Below are 24,572 nucleotides of genomic sequence, written 5' to 3'. Positions count from 1 at the left end.
AGTGAGTGGGTTAGTGAGTGGGTTAGTGAGTGGGTTAGTGAGTGGGTTAGTGAGTGGGTTAGTGAGTGGGTTAGTGAGTGGGTTAATTGGGTGAGTGCTGTGACCTGCAGTGTGGTGGTGGATGATCCCAGTACGGCTGAGACGAAGCAGTAAATCCTGTATACCGAGTCATTACTCTAGGTTAAGGAATCAATGAGTGACGTTCAAGTCAACGGTGACCATAGCAGTAGTGATCATGGAGGTGACTAACTGCCGGTGTACTTGTGCAAAATAGAATCAAATGCCTTTCTCACCATATTAAACTATCAGGATGATGCTGGTGATGTTTATGTTGATATAAAGAGTTGTTGCTATGACCCTTTTCACCTCTTTCGTTCCAAGCCACATGAAAATGATTCATCAAAGCTTGATTTTCGTAGGGCCCGCATGTTCCTATGTTACATTTATAGCACTCTACTCAACCGATATACGTAATACTCCAGTATGGATATTTTAAAATATTTATCGTTAATTTTAGATTGTTCTTAATTTGTGGAGGATGTTACCTACAGTACACATGGGTGGATTTAAAAACAAAGTTCATGTTATAATCTTTCCTCTGTCAATTTATGCCTTGCAACATTTCAGCTCAGTGTGATCTCCAGAAGAGCTAATTTATATTTGCGGCATCATTGAATCAAGGTCTTCATAATATACATCACACTAATAATGAGATACATATTGTAAAAATACAAAACAGGTCGTGTGTGTATTATATACGGTACTATAAATTATCATAACAACGTTACAAAATCTAAATCATAAGAGGAGCCTGACATGGAGATACGAGGCACAGTCACATGAGAAGATTTCGTTTTGACAATTGGGCTGGACAAATTAAGTTACGTTTGTGATGACTTGTTAATCGTGTCAAATTCTACTTATGACATGGCCACAATAACACCCAGCGGGCATTAACTACATGGGGACGATTGAGCAACTTAGCACCAAAGGCTGCAACGTGGGCCTACACACAAACACGATCAAAACGAAAGCTGCCATCAACAAGTTAGCTGAACAAGTGGAAAACAATTGTTTGAGTAAAACAGCTGGGAAATTCTAGATTTAAAGTTTTCGTCACTGCAAGAATCCATGTTTTTTGGTTTTATTCGGTAAAGTCACGTAGGTAAACAAATAAAATAAAAATGAAAAAACAACTAAATTAAATCACGTTTCGGGCGCAACACAAGCGTCCATCATCAGGTGGAGACAAACACAGCGAAGGCAGTTGCTGAAATATGTCAAAGAGATGGCTCTAACACGTGTTTATATAGCTGAGGAGGGTGGAAAATGCTCGCAAAATTCATATATGCAGTGCGATTGCGGAAGGCGGCCCGAGATATAAAAAAAAAATTATGATGAGATAAAGAGGTGAGATAGAGCAGGATCAAGTGATTGTGGAAAATGTAAAACTTGATAATGAAAAGCAACAAAGCAATTTGTTTTATTTTGATTTAAAGCTTTCGTGACTGCAGGGATTCATATTCTTGGTTCTTTCGGTAAAGTCACGTAGAAGGGAAATAACAAAATAATAATACAATATATTGTATATAACAAATATTTTATTGTTTTATATTGGTATTATTTTATTATTTCCCTTGTATGTGACTTTACCGAAAAAACCAAGAATATGAAAGCAATTTCTATACAAAAAAAATCAATCATTGCAAATTACCTGTCATGGACCTATGGATCACGGACATGGACTCCTCTAAGCAAAGAAGCTGGAGAGATTAATGATGGCAATTAAACTGAGAGTCAGAGGAACGTACGGATCAGAGAACACATGAAGTTCTGATTTAAAGCTTTCGTGACTGCAGGGATTCATATTCTTGGTTATTTTGGTAAAGTCACGTAGAAGGGAAACAATAAAATAATACAAAATATAAAACCATAAAATTCTCAGAAACGTAACTTAATTTGTCCAGAAAAAAACGCCACTTTTTTCAAATTTTCTTTGCTGTGTTTTCACACCTGATGATGATTGCTTGTGTTGCAGTCGATACGTCGTGATAATTTTATTGTTTTATATTTTTATTTTTTAATTTCCCTTCTACGTGACTTTACTGAAAGGACCAAGAACACATGAAGTTCTGTTGCAGCATCCCATTATATTGGTATATAATCAAGTGCAACTTGGAAGGCATTATCATTGATGTGTTGTTTGTTCACAGGGAATTACGGAAACAGCTTGGATGGGCTGAACAAGTCGAATATTCTTGACCGCAGCGATGACGAGGACGAATACGACGAGGGGGATGATGATGATGAGACTGGGCTGCTAAACGATGAGACGGATGATGCAGAAATGGATGACGACATGTCTGGGTCCTCTACTACCCCTTCCTATAAGCCGGAGACTAATGACAGGTATTAGCATACACACAACAACAAGCTCCACGTGAGTCTCGTGCCCGTAGTCCACTGGCACGAACCACTGCAGCATTCAGCCCTCACAGGAACACCTCAGGGGGCTTTGCCTGGTAGGGTGGGGATGGTTTCGGTTTATTTGTCTGTGTGTTTGGGTGATTTGTTTACCTTTCCTGTACTTTGCACTCCCATCGTGTGTTTGTACTGTTTGTTGCTGTAACGTTCTTACCCGCCCCTACTGGACATTCGCGACAAAGAGCTTCACAGCTCATCGGATTCCTCCACTATGAATATGTAATATGAGAATATATCCGGCTCATTGACGTATCACACCTTGTCATGGTGATTGGCTCTGCCGGTCCTGGTTTACAGTCAATGGGGGGAAGCCTGGGGGCATGGTCCTGACGTGATGGAAGGGTGACAGCTATGGAGATTGGTTCTGCTGGCTTTGGCCTCAGCCAATGGGGAGATGAGTCAGGGGCGTGGTCCCGGGAGCTGACAAGGGAGCCTGGAAGATTCGATGCAGGCTAACGAGGATTGGCTGAAGCGTACCACGTGACCCGAGGATTAAATAGGGGTAGAGAGGAACGACACGTGGTCAGAACGGGAACCAACGGAGGAAGAAGCCACGCGAGAGCGGGGCTCCGAGTTGCCACGTGGCAGTGCGTCTCTCTCGGTCTATCTGTCCCTTCACGTTGTCTATCAGCAGTGTGAAGTAGATGTAACCCAAAGTGAATAAAAGACGGATTCCAGAAGTCGTCTCAAAGAGTTTTATTACAAATAAATGTTCCGATTCTGAGTACAGGTGGTTTTCCACTGGCATTTTGCAGAGCCAAGCGAGAAACCAAACCGGGAAGTAGGGCCAGAGGCAGGGTTAATCGTTTTTTGTCACACGTTGCGTCAGGCAATACACTTGAATACGTGACGCTGACGTCACACGATCATTCCGTGTTTTCGCCAGAGAAATGTTTTTGGTTTTGCAATGGGGAAAGAAAAAAAAATCTGCTACCGCCAAATGTTTGTGCTCAAACTTCCGCACTAATAGGAAATAGTTCCTTTTTTTTGTAAATAAGTTCCCAGGAATATTTTACATCGGCTTGCAAGCAAGTTGAACCATGTTTGTAATTCTGTCGATACACTTATTGGGGGGCTGTGAGAATTGAACGGATTGGTGTTGGCAGGTGGTTTGACTCTATTGAAACAGACTCGGAGCGAGCGCACCGATCACTGGACCCTGCGGCCGCGTAAATATCAGCAGACACTTTAGCACACCCAGGCCGTGCAATAAACAGCGTCTGATGACCTGATGGTCATGAGTAATTACACACTGACTAATTAGCAAGGGTGTCACGGTCGCGATCCTCCGTGTGAAAGATCCCCAAAACAAATAAATCCCTCGAGAGTCAATGTCAATTGCCCTTTGCTCAAAGATAATTAAACTCTCCACAGAAGCACAGATCGTGACATAAACCGAGGAGATTATTCCATCGCAAGATCATAACATGATGGAGGCGGCTAGGGGAGGCATTTGCACAGCGGTGGATTGACCGCGTCTGATTAAATTGCGATGATGACAGAATACACATTGGGCTCGGGTGCCCAGTCTTGCAGTATTACAGAGCTAACCGTGCCCACGTTGACGGCTGTGTGCTGGCAGGCAGTACTTCCACATGCCTTACTACGAGCAGAAGCCGTGCGTGCACGTGCGGAGCGCGTGGCACGACCAGCGACGGCGTCTCTACAACTCCAACATCATTGACAAGATCGCCGACAAGCTGGTACGTGCGCGATGGCCTGCTGCCCCGCTGCGGTGCGCCACACTTATGACGTGCAGGGTTCGTTGGTGTGTCCAGGGACGGGTGCTGTGCGAGACACTTACGTGATCGTAATGATTTAGCGCGCGTGGTATTGGCGCAAGATTATCACGAAGGCGCAACGTATCACGGACGAGTGTAGTCTGCCAGTTGGAGGCGATGTTTGCTTTGTGATTATATCCGGTTAAGTAATTTGTGAGTAATTTAACAAATTTGGGAAAGTTGGAGCATGGAGTCGGCACACGAGTATCCTATTCTTTATCGAATAACATTGCGGGATATGTTAACGTCCACCGTGAAGCAGATGGCACGCAGTATATGTGGTCAATGCGCTCACGGTGTGAGCCAGGGTGGTTGGGTTGGCTCAAACGGCGAACCTCTGCGACATTTGACTTGGAGGCGACAACACAGCAAGCTTCTTTCTGATCTTTTTGCCTTCAATTTTTACTTAAAACTTTCGTGACTGCAGGAATTCATATTCTTGGTTCTTTTGGTAAAGTCACGTAGATCGAAAACAAACAAAAATAATAATAAAAAAGAATAAGTTGAAAATAATATTTAAAAAATAGTATTAAAACATTTATATATTTTTTTTTTATTTTCATTTCATTATTTTTGTTTTTTGTTTTCTATCTACGCGACTTTACCGAAACAACCAAGAATGTGAGCTTGTTGCCTGTTTTGCTCACGCGTCAGTCGTCTCCGGGCACTCCAAATCTTCATCCACATGCAAAGAAAAAATACCAACAGATTTGCCTAAAATATTTACCAAATACAACCCGCCTGAAAATGAGTCGTGAGATTCAATGAGGAGTTCTTCCCATGTGAACAAAAACAACCTTTTTGCATATTACAAGTTGAGATAGGATCAAGGGCAGGCATTTTGGAAGGTAGCTTGGACATTTATTGAGAAAAATGGGCAAACATTGATGAAGAGAGTATAGGGAAGGGTATGAGAAGCGTTATATAAATGTTATGCTCGTATGAAATGTATAAGCCACAAATGTAAGTTTTGCCTATCATTCCCACTTACCATTATTATCAGCAAGGTAAAGGCAGAGGCCATCTGCTGGAGGGAGCTCTCGAGAGCCCCTCCAGGTGATAGTTTGGCCTACTCTGCGACACTGGCCAGACTTTCACCACCACCACCACACACGGCCTGCCAATTGATGAACCTGACAATGAATCAATCGCAGCAGCAGCAGCAAATAATGCTGTCACGTGTCGCAACGAATGTGCATGCTGCAGGAGGAGGGCATCAACGATGTTTTGGAGACGATGAAGATAGAGAGGCCCCACCCAGAACGGAGGCTGCGGGGAGCCTTGGAGGAAATGAGCGCCGGTTGCAGGTGAGGGAGAGTGAGTCGGGAGGGCGCTGAGCAGAGCCGCCGAGACCGCGTGCGGAGAATCACCTCCGCTATTTCCTGCCCCAGCGCCTCCGATTAACACGTTTGGCTACTTACGGTGTGAAAGAAGTTCAACGTACATACATACTGTACATACATCACGCGGGGCACTTAACGGTGGGTTCACTGCTTACGAAGCGACTTGCGCCAGCTTGCCAAGCGGGAGGTCAGGCACGTGGAGTACTGACCGCCCTGGAATAGCAAACCAGTGAACCTGTGTCCCCAGATGACAGTGTCGGTGTCACTGCTGAACATCTGAGTGTGGTGCGGGAAATTTTAGAATGAATGTGGCTTTTGCTGTTTGAGATCCAGACTGAAAATATGACTAAAAGAAAATGAGGATTTTTGTCCATAACAAAGTGTTTTTTCTAATTATTAGTTTAAAAATCTTATGCTTATCCTGTAGTCCGTCATATAATGTAATGTTAAATTACTAATGTGCATTGATATGGAACTGCCAATACTGGATATCTGTAAAGAAATGCATCAGATTCCTCCAGTATAAATACATATTCTGAAATTGAGAACCAAAGTACGTTAATGTGTGTGTGAGTCTGGGAGTATGTTCAGTATACTACACTTGTATCTTTTTCGACTGTCACGTGTATTGATGATTGCATTGGTCTTAATAAAAAAATACAATTTCTTTCAGCCGATTCCTTACCCTTGCCAACAAAGATCCATCTGCATTCGGGCGCACGAGATTGGACCGGGACCGTCTCAAGATATGCATGAGGGAGCTTGTAAGAAGCATTAAACATTACTATACCCTCGCCAGAATATATTACGCTCAGAATATATTTCCTACTTGGTAATGAAGTTCACGTGTGACCGCGATTGTGTCTGTGCGTCAGTGGCATAGTGGTTGTCGCACTGTGCTTCAACTCCCGGAGGGTTCATAGCTATGCAATGTACGAGTGACAATTGGCATCTGAACTTGGCTTGATCCACCACTAAGTTGGCTCAGCCTAAAATTTATGTCAAGTGCTGTATTTTTCTGAGAAATATATTTTAAAAAACGTGTTTCACACTTTCGAAAAGTATATATACACATTAAGCTAAGTTTCCATATTAGAAATCATATATTACTTGTTAATTGATGTGGGTTGAAAAAACATCTATACATTTAGTTTCGAATTCAGCACAGAACAAAATAAATGTGCTGGTTCAAAGCATTCCATATTGGCTAGAGGTCACTACTTTACCTGACTTTTGTTACAAAAATAATGCCACTTCGTGAAGTAAAAAAAAACTCTGGTTTTTATTGGCAGAAACTGCACACAATGCCATTTCTGCATGGCCTCGTAGAAAGCACGTGCTTATTGAGTGTCGTCCCTTGAGCCAGAACACGCGAGAGTGACTTGAATGTGCTCGCTCTCACCCTCTCACCCTCTCTCTCTCTCGTTTTACTCCCAAAGGAACAGATCGGCCCGCAGGCAAAGAATCTGGTAAAGCAGGTGAAGCGGGCCAACCTCAAGGAGAGGCTCAAGACGGCCGAGGGCTTCCTGCACAAGCTCCGGTTCCTCGCCGACGAGGTGCCGTGTCTTTGGGCCTCGAAACAAAAAAAAACCACGCCTATACACATATCGCCTCATTTCACCCGGCACACCACATCCAGTACGCTTCGTTCAACGGCCGTGTTGATGGCCGCGGTGGGGGAAACCCACGGGTTCTGCTACGCCGACGTAAGTTGGCGCTGCTGTTGAGCTCGACGAACCACACATTGCGCCAACTATAAACCACCTGCGTCCTTGTGGCGCCTGTTGTTCCCCTCCCCCCGCAGCCCCAGGACAGCATCCCGGACGTCTTCATCTGGATGCTGGTCAACAAGACGAAGCGCGTCGCATACGCGCGCATCCCCGCCAAAGATATCCTCTATTCCATTGTAGAGGAGGAGACGGGGAAGGACTGTGGTAAAGTCAAAACGCTTTTCCTTAGGGTAAGAGCTAAAGCATTCCCTCTCTCCCAGACCACGTGCTCCAGCACGGCTTGCGTACCCCCGGTTGAAAATGTCAGCACCCACCCACCCAAACCATCCCAGCAGAGATTAACAGACGTGGTGCAGCGTACCTGTGACCCTTCGCAACCGTGCAGTGGAAACGCCACACACAGCTTCATTGGCTTGTGTTGGTCGTTGCACTTGAAGCCAGCTGCATTCTTCTTCGAGTAGTTTACCCAGGAAGATGATTAGTGCAGGAAAAGATTGTCAATAATTATTAAATGTTATGACTGCAAGTGATCTGGTCAAACTCGAGCGGCAGGAATTGTTAAGTCCTTGTTGCTCATTCCGTTTTTGCAATTAGTGGCCTGTCCTGCGAACTTTAGTATTGATTGAATTCGACGTCTCCGACGCAATAACACGAGGGAAACGCTGAAATTTGAATAGCTCGTGCAAAACACCGCCACACATCGACAGCCACACCAGATGCCTCTCTTCGCACATTAATCAGCGTCCCTCGTCTTGTTTTTGCAAAAAAAAATATGTGCAGAGGTGTGCATCGCCAACAGTGAAGCAAATTACCAAAGTAAACGTGGTCTAAAATTAAGAATGGTTTAGCCATTTCATTCAGATGTTAAATTTATCTCCAAGTAATTATGGGTCCACATGCAACACGGCAAGCACATGACTCTTACTGTTGCGTTTTATAAAAGCAGAAACATATTTATCGTATTCTCCGGTTTTTAAGATGCTCTGGAACGTAAGACCCAAACACGTGTGCCCAGTATCGGAAAAGGTTATCTTAATCTGGTCATACTCACACACATACGCACTTACCACCTACCGGATTACAAAATGAATCTCCCCACCCCCCGAATTTTTGCTATAAAATACAGGGGATAAAAGTGCACCTTTTATATCCAGACAATACGGTTATGTTAAAATCTGCCCTACCTGATTAATTTGCCCAGTGCATGCTTTGACCCCAAATTTACCGTTGAGGACTCATTACGGCAAGGCAAACGCGTGAGCATTTTAATAGCTCACAGCGCAGAAATACCGCACGCGGTTCAGAAATCAGCTGCTTCCACTGCTGTGTAAGAGGTGTTTTTTATTCGTTTCCTCGTTTGATTTAAAAAATAAAATTCCTTATTGAAGAAAGAAGTCTGACCTCACAGATGTTTCCATGACTGATAAATAAATAATTTGACCGCCATTCTCACACAAGGGCCTTGATATATGTATATTCTTCAGCATCTCTGCTACGCTGATGTCTGTTCCTGCATATTTATAAATTAACCTCTCTTTTACGGAACCATAAATAATATTTTAAACATGCTATTAAACCCTCTACACATATTAATGTTATGAATCATCATGTAACCCATACAAAGGTCTGAAATACAAAAGAAAATACTGTAAATACCTGAAATTACTCGCTTGCATTTTCAACCTGGGTCTACGCGTTTTTTCCAAGGTCATACTTCAATTACAGAAAAATACTATGTGCCTTTGTAAATGATGGCAGACACTGCTGATGGCATAAACAATAATGCACATCAAGGAAATGAGCATGATCAGTGTTGCTCTGTCTGCCGTGCAAAACTGTGTTCACGTTCATGAATGCACGTACCGACCGCCGTCGGTACTTGCAGTACGTTTCATATATCTCCAAGTATGTGCATAGTGATTGGCCTATGTTAAAAATGTACGTAAAAAATTTGGAGTACGACAAGAACATTATCTTTTACTGGGACATTATGTTTGACACGGCATAAATTATGCCTTTAATGTGCAGTAATTGAAAAAGGCCATTGGAAAAAAAATATTATTCTTCATTCTTGGTGCCTTGCAGTTCCCAATACAGTATGTCTTTATTATGCTGATTATGAACCGCTGAATTTCATATTCCAACCTCCATTCTTCTCGTAATCGCTTTGTGCGTAGCCCTATTGAGGTTAAAGTTGTCATTGCACCAATCATCGCATTTTGTGCATTTCTAGCGCAGCGCTCGATTCCCCTAGTAACGTGTGCACCTCTGTAGGATCAAGGCAAATTAGCTTCATCGCTCATCTAGCTTTTTCCAGTGTCATCTTGCACAATTTGCCCAAGCAAATTTTGAAATTTCAGCATTTGTATTAACGTGGCAGTTATGTAATGGGGTGGAGTATGGGGAGGCATTCATCCAGCAGTGGATTGATAAAGGGCTGTACTTATAATTAATCATAGGAATTGCAAAACTGTTTTGGGAAGTGGATTCTAGTGCCACGAGTTCACCAGTTTACAGCGTTCAATTTATCGATTTGTATTTTAGCCTTGAGTGTATGATATTGATTATGTCACGACTGAAAAGTTTACAGAATATGTTACTTCTCAGAAATAATCAAGTCCATCTCCACTATAATTGGATGCTTTTTTTCCCAGATCATGTTCAGCCTAAAGGCATAGATTTTTCAGTTCAAGTAATGAGCCAAATTACATTGTATTATTTTCATTTCTAATTTCATGTTTTGGCTTTCATAGCAGTTGAACCTGAGATATATTATCATGTTAATTATGTAGTGACTGACTAAGAGACCCAGGCTACAAAGGTAACTACAGCTCCCAGTCAGGACATCTGGCAGACAGCCTGACTGACGACACCGAGAAGACGTAGACGTAGACATAGACGTAGACGTAGACGAAGACTTCCAGCAGCACGACGAGGGGATCTCACTCCAGCAGCAACAGCCCCGAGTCTTCGCTCGGGGTCCCCTTTTATCCTCCCGGCGTGGCCTCGCTCCGCCCCGGCCACGCCCCCCTTCCAGAACCTACTCGCGGGTTCCCGGGCCCCACCCTCTATCACCTTTGCCCTACATCCCTCTCTCTGACTTATCACGTGACCTGCTGACAGACAGGGCTGCTGCAACTGCAGATCTCCTTCTGTGACCCATTCCATGTCACCACAATTATACTTGAGTTTATTAATTTACACGATGTATTCATTTTTTAGGTAGTCCTTATTAAGCATGTTGCAATGAAGAATGATCTGACCCTTCTAGCCCTATTTAATACAATTTATTTTCAACTTTTTTAAACGAATTTAGTATTTTTTTAGGTCAAAGCTTCTTAAAGAGATGACTCATGCAAAAGTAGAATTACATTTCAATCATGTCACTCATATCACATTCGAAGCTGTAGAAATAGGATATTGAAATGTTAACAATTATATAAATCTGCAATATCTGGTCATGTTTAATAATCAGCATTGTAAAAATAAATCTGGTTTCTGCTCGGTAGCCTTTATTTGAATGCATAGAGCTGTTTACATGACACCAAAATATATACTAAGAACTGTTTTATATTTTACCAGGTAAGGCCCCCTGAGCTACGTAGCTCTTTTTCAGAAGCGACCTGGCCACAAATGATAGCTCAACGAAGTGGCTTATTATGTCTGAATTTTTAGCAGCCAAGTACTCTAAACGCGTGTTTCTAAATGTGGAGGGAAAAACCGGAGGACCCGGAGAAAAATCTACGCGACTACAGAAAGAAAATGCAAACTCCACATTTACAGGTGTCAGGGTCAGGATCGAACCCACGACCTCCTGTATATTAGGCGAGTTAGTTAACATCGCGCTGCCAACAGTGCTGATGCGTGGATTCATTTCCAAAATACAAATAAATTGGCAAGTTAGGTTCTTCAAGCAGTCGCTTTCAAATCGCGCTCAGCAAGGTTGGCTTCTGCAGCCAATGTTTGGTGGCATTGATTACATTTTCCATTAGTTAAAACAGACGTTTCTGGAATATTTTATAGCCCATTTGTTACATCTTCTTTGCCCTCAGAGCAAGAAAACAGTCAGAATTACATAGAACATCAACACTTCGAATGTCCATTCAGCTCACTGTGAAGTTATGTGCCGAATTCAAAAATAAAATAAATATCAATTCCTTGCAGGAACATACGTAACTATTGACACGAATTAAACATCGCGTTTCAACATTTGCATATAGTGGTGGATGTTAACAACCTTTAGTTAGACTCGGGTGTTTTAAACAGAAAAGTCAAATGTGATATCCGGCTCAGCTGAGCATTGAGGCAGTCCTCATCTCCCATTCACAGCCCTGAGCCAGTGGTGGGGATTCCACATTGGACAACCAACAGAGGTCGCAAACGGGTTTTGATTCCTTAACCGTACCCGGCCGCACCTACCCGTATCCTACCCGAAATGAGTGACAAACGGTTACTCACCAGTGACTCACGGCCTACCCGTACCCGTACCCGGCCGCACCAGGGTCGCAAACGGCTACCCGTATCCGTACCCGGCCGGGTACGGGGAGCCGGGTATCGGGTAGGGTACGGGTATCGGGTACCCGGTTGCGACCTCTGACAACCAACGTGGAAAAAACATTGGAGAAACTCGCCCCATATGAGCAGGGACGAGCCTCTAAAAAAACAAAACAACCGCCGGTTGTGGTCGGCAACAAACTGCCACTCTTTTTACTGACGGCCAGGGAGAGGTATGGTGGGCCCGAGTCAACAACCCCGACAAGGATTCCAACTCGCAACCTTCCTCGATTGTGAGCCGCTCGCCGCTCTCCCCCTGAGCCACCTGGACGGTTGAACGGTGTTTTAGTGTTGTGTGAACGGCTGCAAAAAGAGAGAGAGCGTTTTAGAAATTTCTGCAAGGAAAGTGCGTGACTTTACCGTGTAAGTTTCAACGAGCCATTGATTTTAAAACTGTTTAGCGCTTCAGTATTCTTCACTCCTTTGCTAACCGTTCCCGACATCCCTTTGCTTTCTGCAACGCCTGCTCATATTGTGCGCACAATTTGTGTATTTTTATTGCAATTTCTGTTCTTGCGGAATCCGTAGGTGAGTTAATGCCACAATGTATCCAATTCCATCTACTGCTGCTGATGGCATAGCATACAATTGCACGTGTGTCGGTGGACAATGCCTGTTGAATTATTCGTTGATAATTTACAAGAATAGATTCTCCTCCATTCCACACGCATGCTATTTATGTTTTCGACGTGCTCGCTTAATGTATCCGTAGTTATTATTTTTATTATTTTTATTCGACTTCCATGGGTTTATTTTTTTACTTAAAGCTTTCGTGACTGCAGGGATTCATCTTCTTGGTTCTTTCGGTAAAGTCACGTAGAAGGGGTTTTCACCTGAGGACGGCTGCTTGCGTTGTGGCCGAAACGTCGTGAGAATAATTTTATTATGTTTTATTTTTATTATTTTATTACTTCCCTTCTACGTGACTTTACCGAAAGAACCAAGAAGATGAAGTCCATGGGTTTCCAATGGGTTTTCGGCAGCAGTGCATGGCGAGAACAATACGCGTGTTATTGTCAGTGGATTGTGACTAATTCTTAATAATGAAACAGAAAAGGGCACATTTCAACACAACAAAAAAATGTAGATGACATTTAAGTCCATCTTCTGGACCAATGCACCCCGCAAGCATTTAACAGGCAGCACCCGGCTTATGGGACACAAAGTCAAAATTGAGAGCGGATTTTCATGCCGAAGCTAATACTGCTGGAAAATGTGTCCAGGTGGCTCCTTGACTGATGGACCTAAACGTGTTCTTCTTTGGTGGTGAAATGGACCCCTGTTTTTATTAGGATGGGTACATACTGTGAATCAATGTGTGCACAAGGGGGGTTAATGCAATAGCTACGCATTACAATTCAGAGGAGTTTTTTTAGGCCATAACCACAGGGAAACACCTTACAGGCGTTCTGGTATCCATACAAAATATATATTTAAAACCCTTTGTCAATCCGTTGTTGGATGGGGACCTCCCCTCACTGCCAGACATGGAAGCAGTGCTCATCTCTTTGACAAAATTTAGCCACGAGTGGCCATTTCACATTCCTGCGACTGAGACCAGCCTGACCATATGGCTACTGGTGACTTTACAAACCTTTGGTGTTCATTGGATCAGTCCCATGGATATGATGGGCTTAATTCACCTCAAACCAGAATTTCAACTGGCAGTTTTCTGTTGCCAAGTTCAAATATTTATCGCCTATGCATGCTGAACTTCTTTCTCGTGGCCGATCCACCGACTGCAGCTGCACTCGCTTCAGAACCCTCAGGCCCCAGAAGAGAATCTGCAGTGCCACCCCAGGCCAGGTAGTGACACTGAGCATTGCAAGGCAGCGGCGGTGGTTGGAGGCGTTTGCAAACGAAGCAAACGCGTACGTGTGTCTGCATGTTGAACTTCTTTCGCACCGTACGTGAGCCAACCGTGCGTATCGGAGGTTTGGGCGTGCGGACAGCAAACTAAAGTCTGGCGAGGTAGTCCGCACCATCGAGCCAAATTCGCCCTTTAACGTCATCGAATAATGGCATCGGCGCCGGCGTGAACGAGGCAGCATTTGACATTCGCGTCTAGAGGAAGGAGGTTGGCTACTTTGCCGTGCTCACGCGCACACACGTTGCCCTGTTGTGCCCAATGTGCTGGTAGCTGCCGGGGAAACGTGTCTTCGGCTCGGGCGGTTGGACCATGCAGGCCAAGCTGGAGGTCTACCTCTGGCTGGGCCTCAACAAGCAACGCAAGGACTTCCTCACTGGTCTGCCCAGCGGCTTTGAGGAGAAGAAAATTGGGGTCACCGGTGTTCCGCCGAGTGTCCTCAACTACCACAGTATGTCAATTGGGGAATGCTCTTATATTGAATTTTGTTATATCGTGATATTTATCTTGCGAGGTATTTCCATGTGTGTGTGTGTGGGTCTGTCCCGCGACCTCCTGTCAGCGAGCCTTCGACACTTCACTTTGGCCTCGGGAGTGCACCTGGCCTGGCACAAACGCCGTGGTGACGTCACCACCACTCATTAGTGAATGGTGGCTGTTGTTGTTGTTTTGCGTGCAGTGTGGTCATTCGCATGTGATACTACAACCTCTGCATCAAATCTATATTGGGGGCTCCCTTGTGAGCCTCCCTAAGGTTGACTCAGTCTTAAATGAGTACCTAATGCATTGTATAAGCATCAGCACATCAGAGGTGGCTGAATGCAGTGGTTGTATGTCATGCTGATCTTCCAGAGTGCTCACAAACAGCACTACCCCCTGTGGTCTACCATGATAAATGGAGACCTCTATCTCTTATATATACCCACGTGTGTGTGGCAACACGCAATGCCAGTGGAATATGGTATCCGAACCTGGGCTGATCCATCTCCTAGTCGATTCAGTTTAAAATGAGTAAGTGATATGATGTTGCGAGCAAGAGCACTGGGAAGACAAAGGCAGTTGAGCATGTGCGGTGCTCCCCATGCCATGTGCCGTGTTGACCTTGTCAGCTGTTCTCAAACAGGGTCACTTCTAAACATCTGTTAAGGTAATTTTTTGTTTTCTTACTCATTACTTATTTGGTTTAACACGTAGGCTTTCGCGACCAATATCATCCATAAAACATGTTTTTTGGGTTAGATCGCGCAAATATATAAATGTGCCGTTCAACCTGCCACCAGCCGACACTAGTACAGCACACCGGTGTGTTGGAGAGCCAAGCAACATCATTTACAATCTGAATCAATTTGATGAAGCTAGTTGAAATTACTGGCGAAACGTCGTACTCCGATTGTAAATGTTGTGGCTTTGCTCTCCAACACACCGGTGTGCTGTACTAGTGACGAATTGGCACGTTCTGTTTACGTGACAACCCTTACTCATTGGCTGTGTTGGATGGTGGTGGGTTTCAACAACACATACGCGATCTAACCCAAAAACACAACCTGTATTATGCATTACTTATTTATTCATTCATCCATTATAATGCATGTGTGTGCACTTGCTGAGAATAGGTTCATTTGCTACTGAGAAACGATCTCTGCAAGCCTATGGACTTGCAATTATAGCTAAGCGAGGGCTCTTGGAGTGTGTCCCCCCCCTCCATGTGAAAAGCCCTCGTTGTCTAAGGAGTTGCCACATTTTCCATCGATCGACCAAACCCACACACATTTCTCAGTCAGCCTAGGTCTATCAGAACTGTGCAGCACACTTTATTAAAGTTTAACTCAGTATCGCCGGATCTCGGTACGAATCAATTCCTGGCACCGGAGCACATATGTTTGTATGAATGTTGACTTCTTTTGTATTGTACGTAGCCAAACGTGCTAATTAGAGGTGCAGGGGAAGGACAAAAACTAAACACAGAAAGCAGTTCCCAAGAAATTAGTTTTCAATCTGGGTTAAAATTGCATAGCTCCAGTGGCTGCCTAATATCGGAAGGAAGAGCGTTCCAGACGGCCGCAGAAGCGCATCTGAAAGCGCACGATGCGGCGACCTCCTTTGTCCGATGGTAAGCCAAAAGCCACGACAAGGATGACCAGAGCTTGGGTGATGGTTTATGCTCTTTAACAAGATCAGCAATTGCCAGACGACACGGGACAAAGCAAAGTAGCAAACCCTATCCTGCAGCTCCGACTGGCACGGCTAGCTACGTACAGCACAAAATAAATTCAACATACATACGTACATTTATCACGTATTTTTATAATTTTTATTTTATTTATTATTATTATTTTTATCTTATTATTTCCCTTCTACGTGACTTTACCGAAAGAACCAAGAAGATGAATCCCTGCAATCACGAAAGTTTTAAATCGAAATTTCAGATCTGTTTTCTCACGATGCCTTTCCCTTCCCCGCGACGCAGAGAGGTCGCAGTTCGAGCTGCGCGCGCACATGTACCAGGCTCGCAGCCTCTTCGCCGCCGACAGCACGGGGCTCTCCGACCCCTTCGCTCGAGTCATCTTCTCCACCCACTGCAAGTCCACCGAGGTACGCCAGGCTGCTCGGCTCTCTCTGGCTGCCCACTCCAGTGAAGGTTTGCCGAAGAGCGCGTCGCCCGCGCAGCGTCAATGAGGGTTCGCGCGCCGCGCTCGGTCGTGGCGCGACCGCCACGGGAGAACCGGCACCGGCGCAGAGTCCAGGGGCAAGTGTGGCAACGGGACGGGTGAATGTGCCCAGCAGGTCGCCGGCATCTACCCCCACCGACCACCAACCGGCACCGGCGTGATGAGACGACCGCAAGACTCGGCGAGAGTCCCCGCGCCACGGTGCAGAGTTTGCGTCGTCGTGCTCTGATCGGCGTCGGGTGCAGCTCGGGTCCATTGCCAGTCCTGAGCCGTTTGGTGTAATTGTCACATTCACGTGGCAGGGGCCGGCCTGTGTTTACCGACCAGTCAGTGACTTGAGACTGTGCCGTGATTAATAGTCGTGCAAATGCAACTAATCCAAGAAAAACGATGAGCTCAGTTGACCTAAACTATCATTTCATCTTAGAACTTACAATCTAGTGAGCATTTCCCATTGCTACTAATGATTATAAATGCCTGTATTTAAATACATTGAGATTATTAATGCTGTAAACCGTGAAATCGATATGAAATGCGCACTATTGCCAGGAGTTTACAAAGGGGAACTTTGCACAGCGTCATCCCATGCCTCTCTCTGCAAATACTCCCACGTGGTTTCTGTACGAAGGAGATTCCTGCGTTGCATTCCTGCATGAGTAACAACATTGCTTCTTGTGGCCTAAACAGCGCCGCCACTTGTGGGCTAACCCTTCGCTCGCCCCCCGACCCTGTGGAATGACCAGGTCTTCCAGGAGACGCTCTGCCCAACGTGGGACCAGCTGCTGCAGTTCCAGAACGTCTACATGTACGGGGAGCCACGCGAGCTGAGAGATGACCCACCCATGGTCGTGATCGAGGTGTTCGACCAAGACACCGTGGTGAGTCGAGGGCTGTCGTCGTCGTCGGCGGCGGCGTCGTCGTCGGCGAAAGTGCTCGGTGTGGGTCAACGCGATGGTTTCCGCTATTGTAGCAGGACATTGCTGAAACTGACCGCCAAGAGTGTGACCAATGGTGATTGATATTCACCTGCGATTATATTCTCTACGTACCAGAATTGCCTTGTGTTGTATAATGCATGATGGTAATGATGAATTAAAATCACAAGGTTACATTGTAGCTCTTTTGATAATAATAATAATGGTCTCTAATTTCACCAAGAAATTATTGTGTTTGAATATAATAGAGCGTTAAAGTTGAAACATGCAAATAGACATTCAGATCTAGCTTTCGTCGATGTAATTACCGATGCTTCTGATACTTCGTCGTTCTTACTCCATCGTATTTGTTTGTCATCCGAGGTCACTCACGCAAACTCATCGTGCTTTCTTGAGTTCTCACCTGGTCCCACAAAATATCCTTGAACTTGACGGTGATATTGTTTCCTTCAGGGCAAAGCCGAGTTCATTGGTCGAGCGCTGGCCAAGCCGGTGGTGAAAATCAGCACGGAGCCGTACGAACCCCCGCGCTTCCCTCCAATGCTCGACTACTACCAGATCTACCGCGGCCCGGTCACTGCCGGAGAGCTGCTGGCATCGTTTGAGCTCCTGCAGGTGACCCACGCACTCGCCAGAATAACAGCGGCATCACCCCTCCCGCCCCGCCACGTCATTCACCAAATCATTGGCCGTGACATCACCACGGCATCAGTGTCAGGCCAGATGCGCTTTGAGACGCCAAGAAGTGGCGTACGATCAATGGCGCAATCTACGCTTGCGCGGCGAGCTCTAGGAATTCGCGCTGCGTTGCCCTTCGGGGCGAGGTTGTTCGCAAACAGTCCTGTCACTCTTTCTCAGGCGATGGTGGAAACAAGGGCTGCGTCGTGATTGCGCGCTCAACTTGTGGACACGAAAGGGCTGAGCGTTGGACGGATTTAGTAAAGCTCAGTATATTTTAAATACTAGATGGAAATCGAACAACGGTGTACGTTTTGATTGAGCGATGTTGGCTGCTCGCATCGAGAGGCGTTGGTAGTCCCGCGCCCAGAGTTTTACGCGCGTCAAGCGACAACACGAAACAGGAGTGAAGGCTGAGTTTGCGTTTTGCGTGCTTGTGCGTCTCGCGTATAATCTTAACAAATTGATCTTTTTTTTTCTTTTTCCTTTTATTTCATTTTTTATCCTCGTGGTCGTGGAACTCTATCGGACTCGATCGCGCGATCGCCAACACCCGGCGCCTCTCTCGCCACTTCTCGTCCGTAACCGAAACGTTTTCCCGGCACCGATCGCTTCACCCGTTTTAATTTCCCCGATCGTCGTTCCTTTCCCTCTCGTCTCATTGCCCCGGGTCCGTGACCCGAGGTTCCCTGTGATGGGGATGACGTTAGACTCGCTCTCCTGGCTCGCGCCGAGTCGGATCAGTGTCGACTGAAGGTGATTCCCCTTGCTCTCTTTTCCGAGTTAACATCTCCCAGATGCGGATTATCCTTGCCGCGATATTATCCTTGACGTCACGTGAGTAAAATAAGAATAGACTTGACCGAAAGACCCAAGAGTATGAATTCATGCAGTCATGAAAGATTTAAATCAAGAGTTACGCATGTATGTTTAACACGTAGGCTTTTCGCGACCGATATTCGTCCGTAATCGAGGTATTTGGGTTAGTTCGCGGAAGTATAAATGTGTCGTAACCCTCCACCACCCGACACAGCTAATTAGTAAGGGTTTGTCACGTAAACAAAACGTGACGATTCGTTGTAACCTTACTCATTGGCTGTGTCGGGCGGTGCTGGGTTTAACAACACATTTATATTTACGCAATCTAACCCAAAAACCTCGTATCTATGTATGTTGAATTTCTTTCACGCGATACGTAGCCAACCGTGTTTATCGGAGGTGTGGGGGAAGGACAAGAAGATATAGTAACTAAATCAACTTTAATAACAATAATGATTTGCACTGATTTTGGCACCTTTCACAACGTGTCAAGGCGCCAGGTACAATTATGCCATTGTATTGTTCATAGAAACAACTTGATCGTGCTGCGTAGTTTATATTTCGAAACTTGCATTAACATACAAATGTAACGTAAAAAAAAATTATTACTTAAAGCAGAGGTTCCCAACCTACCTGGACCTATGGATCACGATCCTCCATCCAACAAATTTTGTGCACCACCGTGCAGCAAACAAAATCTGGTGTGAAAAAAAAATGGTTGCATCTGTCACGGTTCTGCGGACCACTTCCCATCAGAAACTTTATTTATACTGGAGGAATCCGATGAGCTATGAAGCTCTTTGTTCACAGAACGTCCGTGTGTGATATACTTCCCCATGGCCTGGCAGAGCTGCCAGCGGTCCACGAACCACAGGGTGGGAACCAGCGACTGACAATGTTGCATGAGCATGTGTGCGTTTACTTGAAGGCCATGCAAGCATCAGTGTAACCTTGGGATGATGCCCACCAAGCTCCCTCCCGCTTACACCGAACTGACTCCTATAATTCATAATCAACGTTTTTGGGTTTAGATCGCGTTATTTATAAATGTGTCGTAACCCTCCACTACCCAATACGGCCAATCAGTAAAAAAGTGTCACGTTGAAAAAAGACAAATAGTTCACTGCTTTAGCCCACCGGTGTGTTGAAGCTTGAAACCACAACATTTACAATTTGAGTACGACGTTTCGCTTGTAATTGCATCCAGCATCATCGGGCAATAATATTGGTCGCGAAAGCCTACGTGTTAAACTGACTCCTATAACCTGAATGCTGACCTCTGTCCTTGCAACTGCTCACCCCACAATCGTGAATGTCATTACCGAGTGTGAATCTAATTGCCTTATGCTAAAAGACATTGTTTACAGGATGCACTTACTGCTATGGCACGGAAGGATCACCTGCTGTGTACATTTACAATAGGTGTTACAGATACGTGCGCTAACCATAATCCCTTAGCGAAGCCTCGGCAATGGCCTCGACTTTCGCTGATATTTGTAGGACTAGCTTAAATGCTCGCAGGGTAAGTCTCAGCCCAAATGCCCTATCTCATTACACCAACCTTGCGCAATGAACAATACGTACTCTGCTTTCAAATTAGCCTGCGTTCTCTTAAGCGAGGCGAGGCCGCTGACAAAGACATAAAATAAAAATGTGTCGTCCACGTGTCCACTAAAACCGATTTGCAGTGTTCATCTCTGCGTGGTGCAGGAAAGCCGTGCCGTGTTGCAATTGATTGTGCTCTCATAGGTTCCACCAGCAGACAACTGTAAATTCCCTCCGGTCTCCGGACTGAACGACACAGACCGAGGGCCCATCATCCCGGTACCCAAGGGGATTCGGCCTGTCCTGGCCAAGTACAGGATAGAGGTGAGCTCACCCCTGACCCCCCCCCCCCCCATATCTTCCCACCACGACCCACTATGCATGCATTGTACAGGCAAGCGCACACACACTGCCTCTGAGCCCAGTGTTTGAATTTCTCGTTTTTTTGCCGGTTACATTTGAGCACGTAGTGTGTGCCCCTGGAAAGCGGATCAAAGAGATACAAACACTGACGTGCATCTTGCTGCAGACAGATTATCATTAATCGATCACATTTCGCCATTGTGAAGACTGGAATGTGGTGGAATGCTCACGGAATGCAGTTACCCTCAATTCTGAGAAATGTGAGAATTATTGGAGAATGTTTCTAAAGTGATGACATGTGTGATTGCATTTGCTTCAGTTATTATGCTTTGGATATAATTGAGCAGCAATATGGATTTGGAATTTTATTTTGTCATTCCATTATTCTAAATGTATTTTTCGCATATAATTTGCATATTATACTCATTCATTATTAATTATTGACTCATATATATATACACTGTATAATACTTTGTAAACTCAGGCGTAATAATCAATTTCAAGCAATGTGCTCGTTACGCTCCAAATCTTTGTATTAACTCATTCGATCCATTACGTGCACAATTGTTAATTTAGTTTTCACCGATTTTCATTTCAATTGTTTTCAATCGTTGAACGTGGCAATCCCCCTTACTGCTCTCCCGAGGAATTAAATGCAAGCTATACCATGAACTAAACCTGGTCCGAACCTAATAGCCGATGTGTGTGAATGCATCAGCACGTCTATGAAAAGTTAATCACGGTGTGAATGCTTTATGTGAACATGGCCATCATACTGTTAGGTTTTTATCGATAAAGTCACGTAGGTAAAAAAATAAAAATAAATATTAATAAAATAATGGAAATAAAATAAAATAATAAATCACGACGTTTTGGAGGCAACACAAGTCTCCGTCATCAGGTGGGACCGTCACAGCTAAAATTACTGCATCAAGATGCATCAAGATGCATGGCCATCATCAAATCCACTGCTGTCAAGGGCGGAGCTCTCTAACAGAGTGGTGCTGCTCGCCCGCCTGCTAAGAGCCCAAAAGCAGAAATCATTTCTGCCCCCTCCACCCCTTCAATGCATAAACTCTGAGCGAGACAACAGATGAGTTATAGACAAGGGATGAAAACAAAAACATAGTGCGATGAGAGAATAGAGTTACGGATGATACAGAGATGTAGCGGAGATGAGAGAGACGTTCACAAGCGACAGAAGTGGGCGCGGACGCAAGAGCGATGGAGACAAAAAGGGATGCGTGGAATTAATTGCATTTCTGTTTGATAGTTTTAAGTTGTTGTGCTTATTGGGATTGTAAGCCGAGCTGGCGTTTGGTTCACCGCTACTTTTCACGAACCTGAGACCTCCTTCAGCTGCTTGGGGCCTTGTGCACCTCATTTATTAGGAAGCTACCGGAGCTGTGCGCTTTTAAATCTAGACTGAGATCTCATTTCTTTAGAACTGCTTTTTGTGTTTAGTTTGTTCGTCCTTCCCGCGCACCTCTGATTAGCGTGGTTGGCTACGTACGCTGCGAAAGAGGTTCAACGTACACACGCAGGCGTTTGCTTCGTTTGCTTAATGCCTAGCGCTGCCACCACCACCACCACCACTGCCACCACCACCGCCGCCACCACCACCAATTCCTTGCAATGCTCAGTGTCATCCCCCTTGGCCTCTGTCACTCTGCAGATTCTCTTCTGGGGCCTGAGGGATCTCAAGCGAGTGCAGCTGCAGTCGGTAGATCGGCCACGCGTCGACATCGAGTGCGCGGGCAAGGGCATCCAGTCGGTGGTGATCACAGACTTCAATAAAAACCCAAACTTCAGCCACCTTGTCAAGTTCTTTGAGGTGGTAAGCGACGATTGTTCTCTCGGCTATGTCGCAACAGGCATTGCAGGTTTGTTTGGACAAACCTTAATCTTAATCTAAGCCTTAATCTAAGTTGTCTTGTGGTTGTTGTTGTTTGACTTGCATCCCACTGGGATTTTTGCACATTTTTGTGTACGGTGCTTTTTCTGCAACATTTTACTGTATTTTCTTGGATTTTCTGTTTGCACTCAGTCACATATTCACTTTAAGATGTTTTTTGTTCATGTTTTTGTTTTTTGTTTGTTGCGGTTGCACCCGATTCAAGAGCCGAATGGCTCACAGGGCTATACCTAATAAATGAACTAGAACTTGAACAGGCATTGCAGGTTTGTTTAGACACGGTGCTCAAAGTTCAGTTCAAGCGGCCTGCCTCTAATTTGGAGGTGGCTGTGTGGCTGTAGAAAAACGAATGTCTGTGATAAAACTAAACTGCCTGTACTGAAAAATAATATCTGTGCCAGGCACTGAATCAAAATCTCTGACTTTTATCTCAGATAATCTGGTTTAAAAAAAAGATTTAAGCCTGTGTGCATACACTTTGGCCTCATCCATTCATCAAAGTTATTGCACAATGCATCATGCCGAACATATCGTTTGTCCTTCGCTTGGCGAAACATAACTGGAAGCACAAATACTGTACTTGAACAACACAGTCTATCACTACAATGTATTTTTCTGCGATGCGAAGACTCTATGATTATTGATATTTCACATTTGAATCTTTGTCGATGAAGTTGTGCATTTATACATTTAAATGGTTGTGAAAAGGAAGTGATTTTATTTTAAATGATATTTTAGATGGGGTTAAAAAGCTGATATTTGGCACAATTATTGTCCATTCTAAACCTATAATTAAATATTACAAGCAATTACCTTTTCTATCACGGTCCCCCTAAAATCGGGGGTAGACATATTCAACATATTTTTTTTTACCAAGGCTTCTGAAGGCTTACACGGAGATGTGTTAAATGATGCGGTAATAAAACGCGAAATCAGTTTTATTTAAAACGCATTCATGCATGACGCTAACGCCGATATAAAGGACGCAAAGGGTGCAAACCATTGACTAAAATTTGTATGAATGCCGACACACTACACATCATGCGGAGCTCTACTCGTAAGGAGTTGCAAGATTAAATATGTAGCCGTAATTCGCAAGCTGCGGTGGTGGGGGGGGGCGGGTTAAGTGAAGGGAGTGGCTCGATGAAGGATACATCAATTCGGTTTGGTTGCTTCACAGGATCTGCCAGAGAACGAATTGTTCCACCCGCCGCTCAACATCCGAGTGGTGGACTGTCGCGCGTTCGGACGCTACATCCTCGTGGGCTCGCAAACCGTCACCTCCCTACGCAAGTTCATCTTCCACACCACGGGGCCAGACATGGGCCGGCAAGGCAGCAGTAAGTGGCCCACTGTCCATTACGCGCAAACATTTTGCCACTGAGCACTGCATTAAATTTCCCCCCCCCCCCCCACCCCCGCATGGGCAGTGCATGCCCAGGTGACTCGGTGGTAGAGCAAGCAGCTCGCATTAATTCTAGATTTGAAGTTTTCTTGACTGCAAGGGTCCCATACTCTTTGGTTTTTTCGGTAAAGTCACGTAAGTTAAAAAGAGAAACTAAACACACGCCTCAGTAATTTCGCTGGAGCAGTCAACACCTGATGACGGTTGCTTGTGTTGCAACCAAAACGTCGTGATTTAATTTATTTTCTCTTTTTTACCTACGTGACTTTACCGAAAAAACCAAAGAGTACAAGCAGCTCGCAATCGGAAAAGTTGCAAGTTTAACTTCTGTCCGGGGGGTTGACACAGCCCATCATTCCTCTGCGGTTGGTAAATTGAGGACAACTTTTTGGGGAAGATATCAGTGGTTTTCCATCGTCCCCTGCCATAGGAACGTGGAATTTCCACCACTGGCTCAGGGCTGTGGACAGGTGATGATCACCGC

At 44.9% G+C, this 24,572-nt stretch overlaps 1 protein-coding gene across 6 annotated transcripts in view; it reads left to right on the top strand.

The window, feature by feature from the left end:
* Positions 1 to 24,572, top strand: part of LOC144938471 (otoferlin-like) — a 163,861-nt gene that overhangs the window by 106,273 nt on the left and 33,016 nt on the right. For all 6 annotated transcript variants that reach the window (XR_013637844.1, XM_078866318.1, XM_078866319.1 and 3 more), the window contains exons 18-30: positions 2,214 to 2,409; positions 4,067 to 4,187; positions 5,472 to 5,572; positions 6,282 to 6,372; positions 7,048 to 7,164; positions 7,413 to 7,568; positions 14,033 to 14,210; positions 16,227 to 16,351; positions 17,172 to 17,306; positions 17,817 to 17,978; positions 20,610 to 20,729; positions 22,444 to 22,605; positions 23,864 to 24,023. Coding sequence is in view for 5 of the 6 variants with exons in the window: in XM_078866318.1 (XP_078722444.1) it covers positions 2,214 to 2,409; positions 4,067 to 4,187; positions 5,472 to 5,572; positions 6,282 to 6,372; positions 7,048 to 7,164; positions 7,413 to 7,568; positions 14,033 to 14,210; positions 16,227 to 16,351; positions 17,172 to 17,306; positions 17,817 to 17,978; positions 20,610 to 20,729; positions 22,444 to 22,605; positions 23,864 to 24,023 (1,824 nt within the window). In the remaining variant the exon portion in view is untranslated. The remainder of the gene's footprint in view (positions 1 to 2,213; positions 2,410 to 4,066; positions 4,188 to 5,471; positions 5,573 to 6,281; positions 6,373 to 7,047; positions 7,165 to 7,412; positions 7,569 to 14,032; positions 14,211 to 16,226; positions 16,352 to 17,171; positions 17,307 to 17,816; positions 17,979 to 20,609; positions 20,730 to 22,443; positions 22,606 to 23,863; positions 24,024 to 24,572) is intronic.

The sequence above is a fragment of the Lampetra fluviatilis genome, chromosome 22 (genome assembly GCF_964198595.1).
Source record: "Lampetra fluviatilis chromosome 22, kcLamFluv1.1, whole genome shotgun sequence".
Taxonomy (NCBI): domain Eukaryota; kingdom Metazoa; phylum Chordata; class Hyperoartia; order Petromyzontiformes; family Petromyzontidae; genus Lampetra; species Lampetra fluviatilis.
This window is presented reverse-complemented; position numbering and strand designations above follow the sequence as displayed.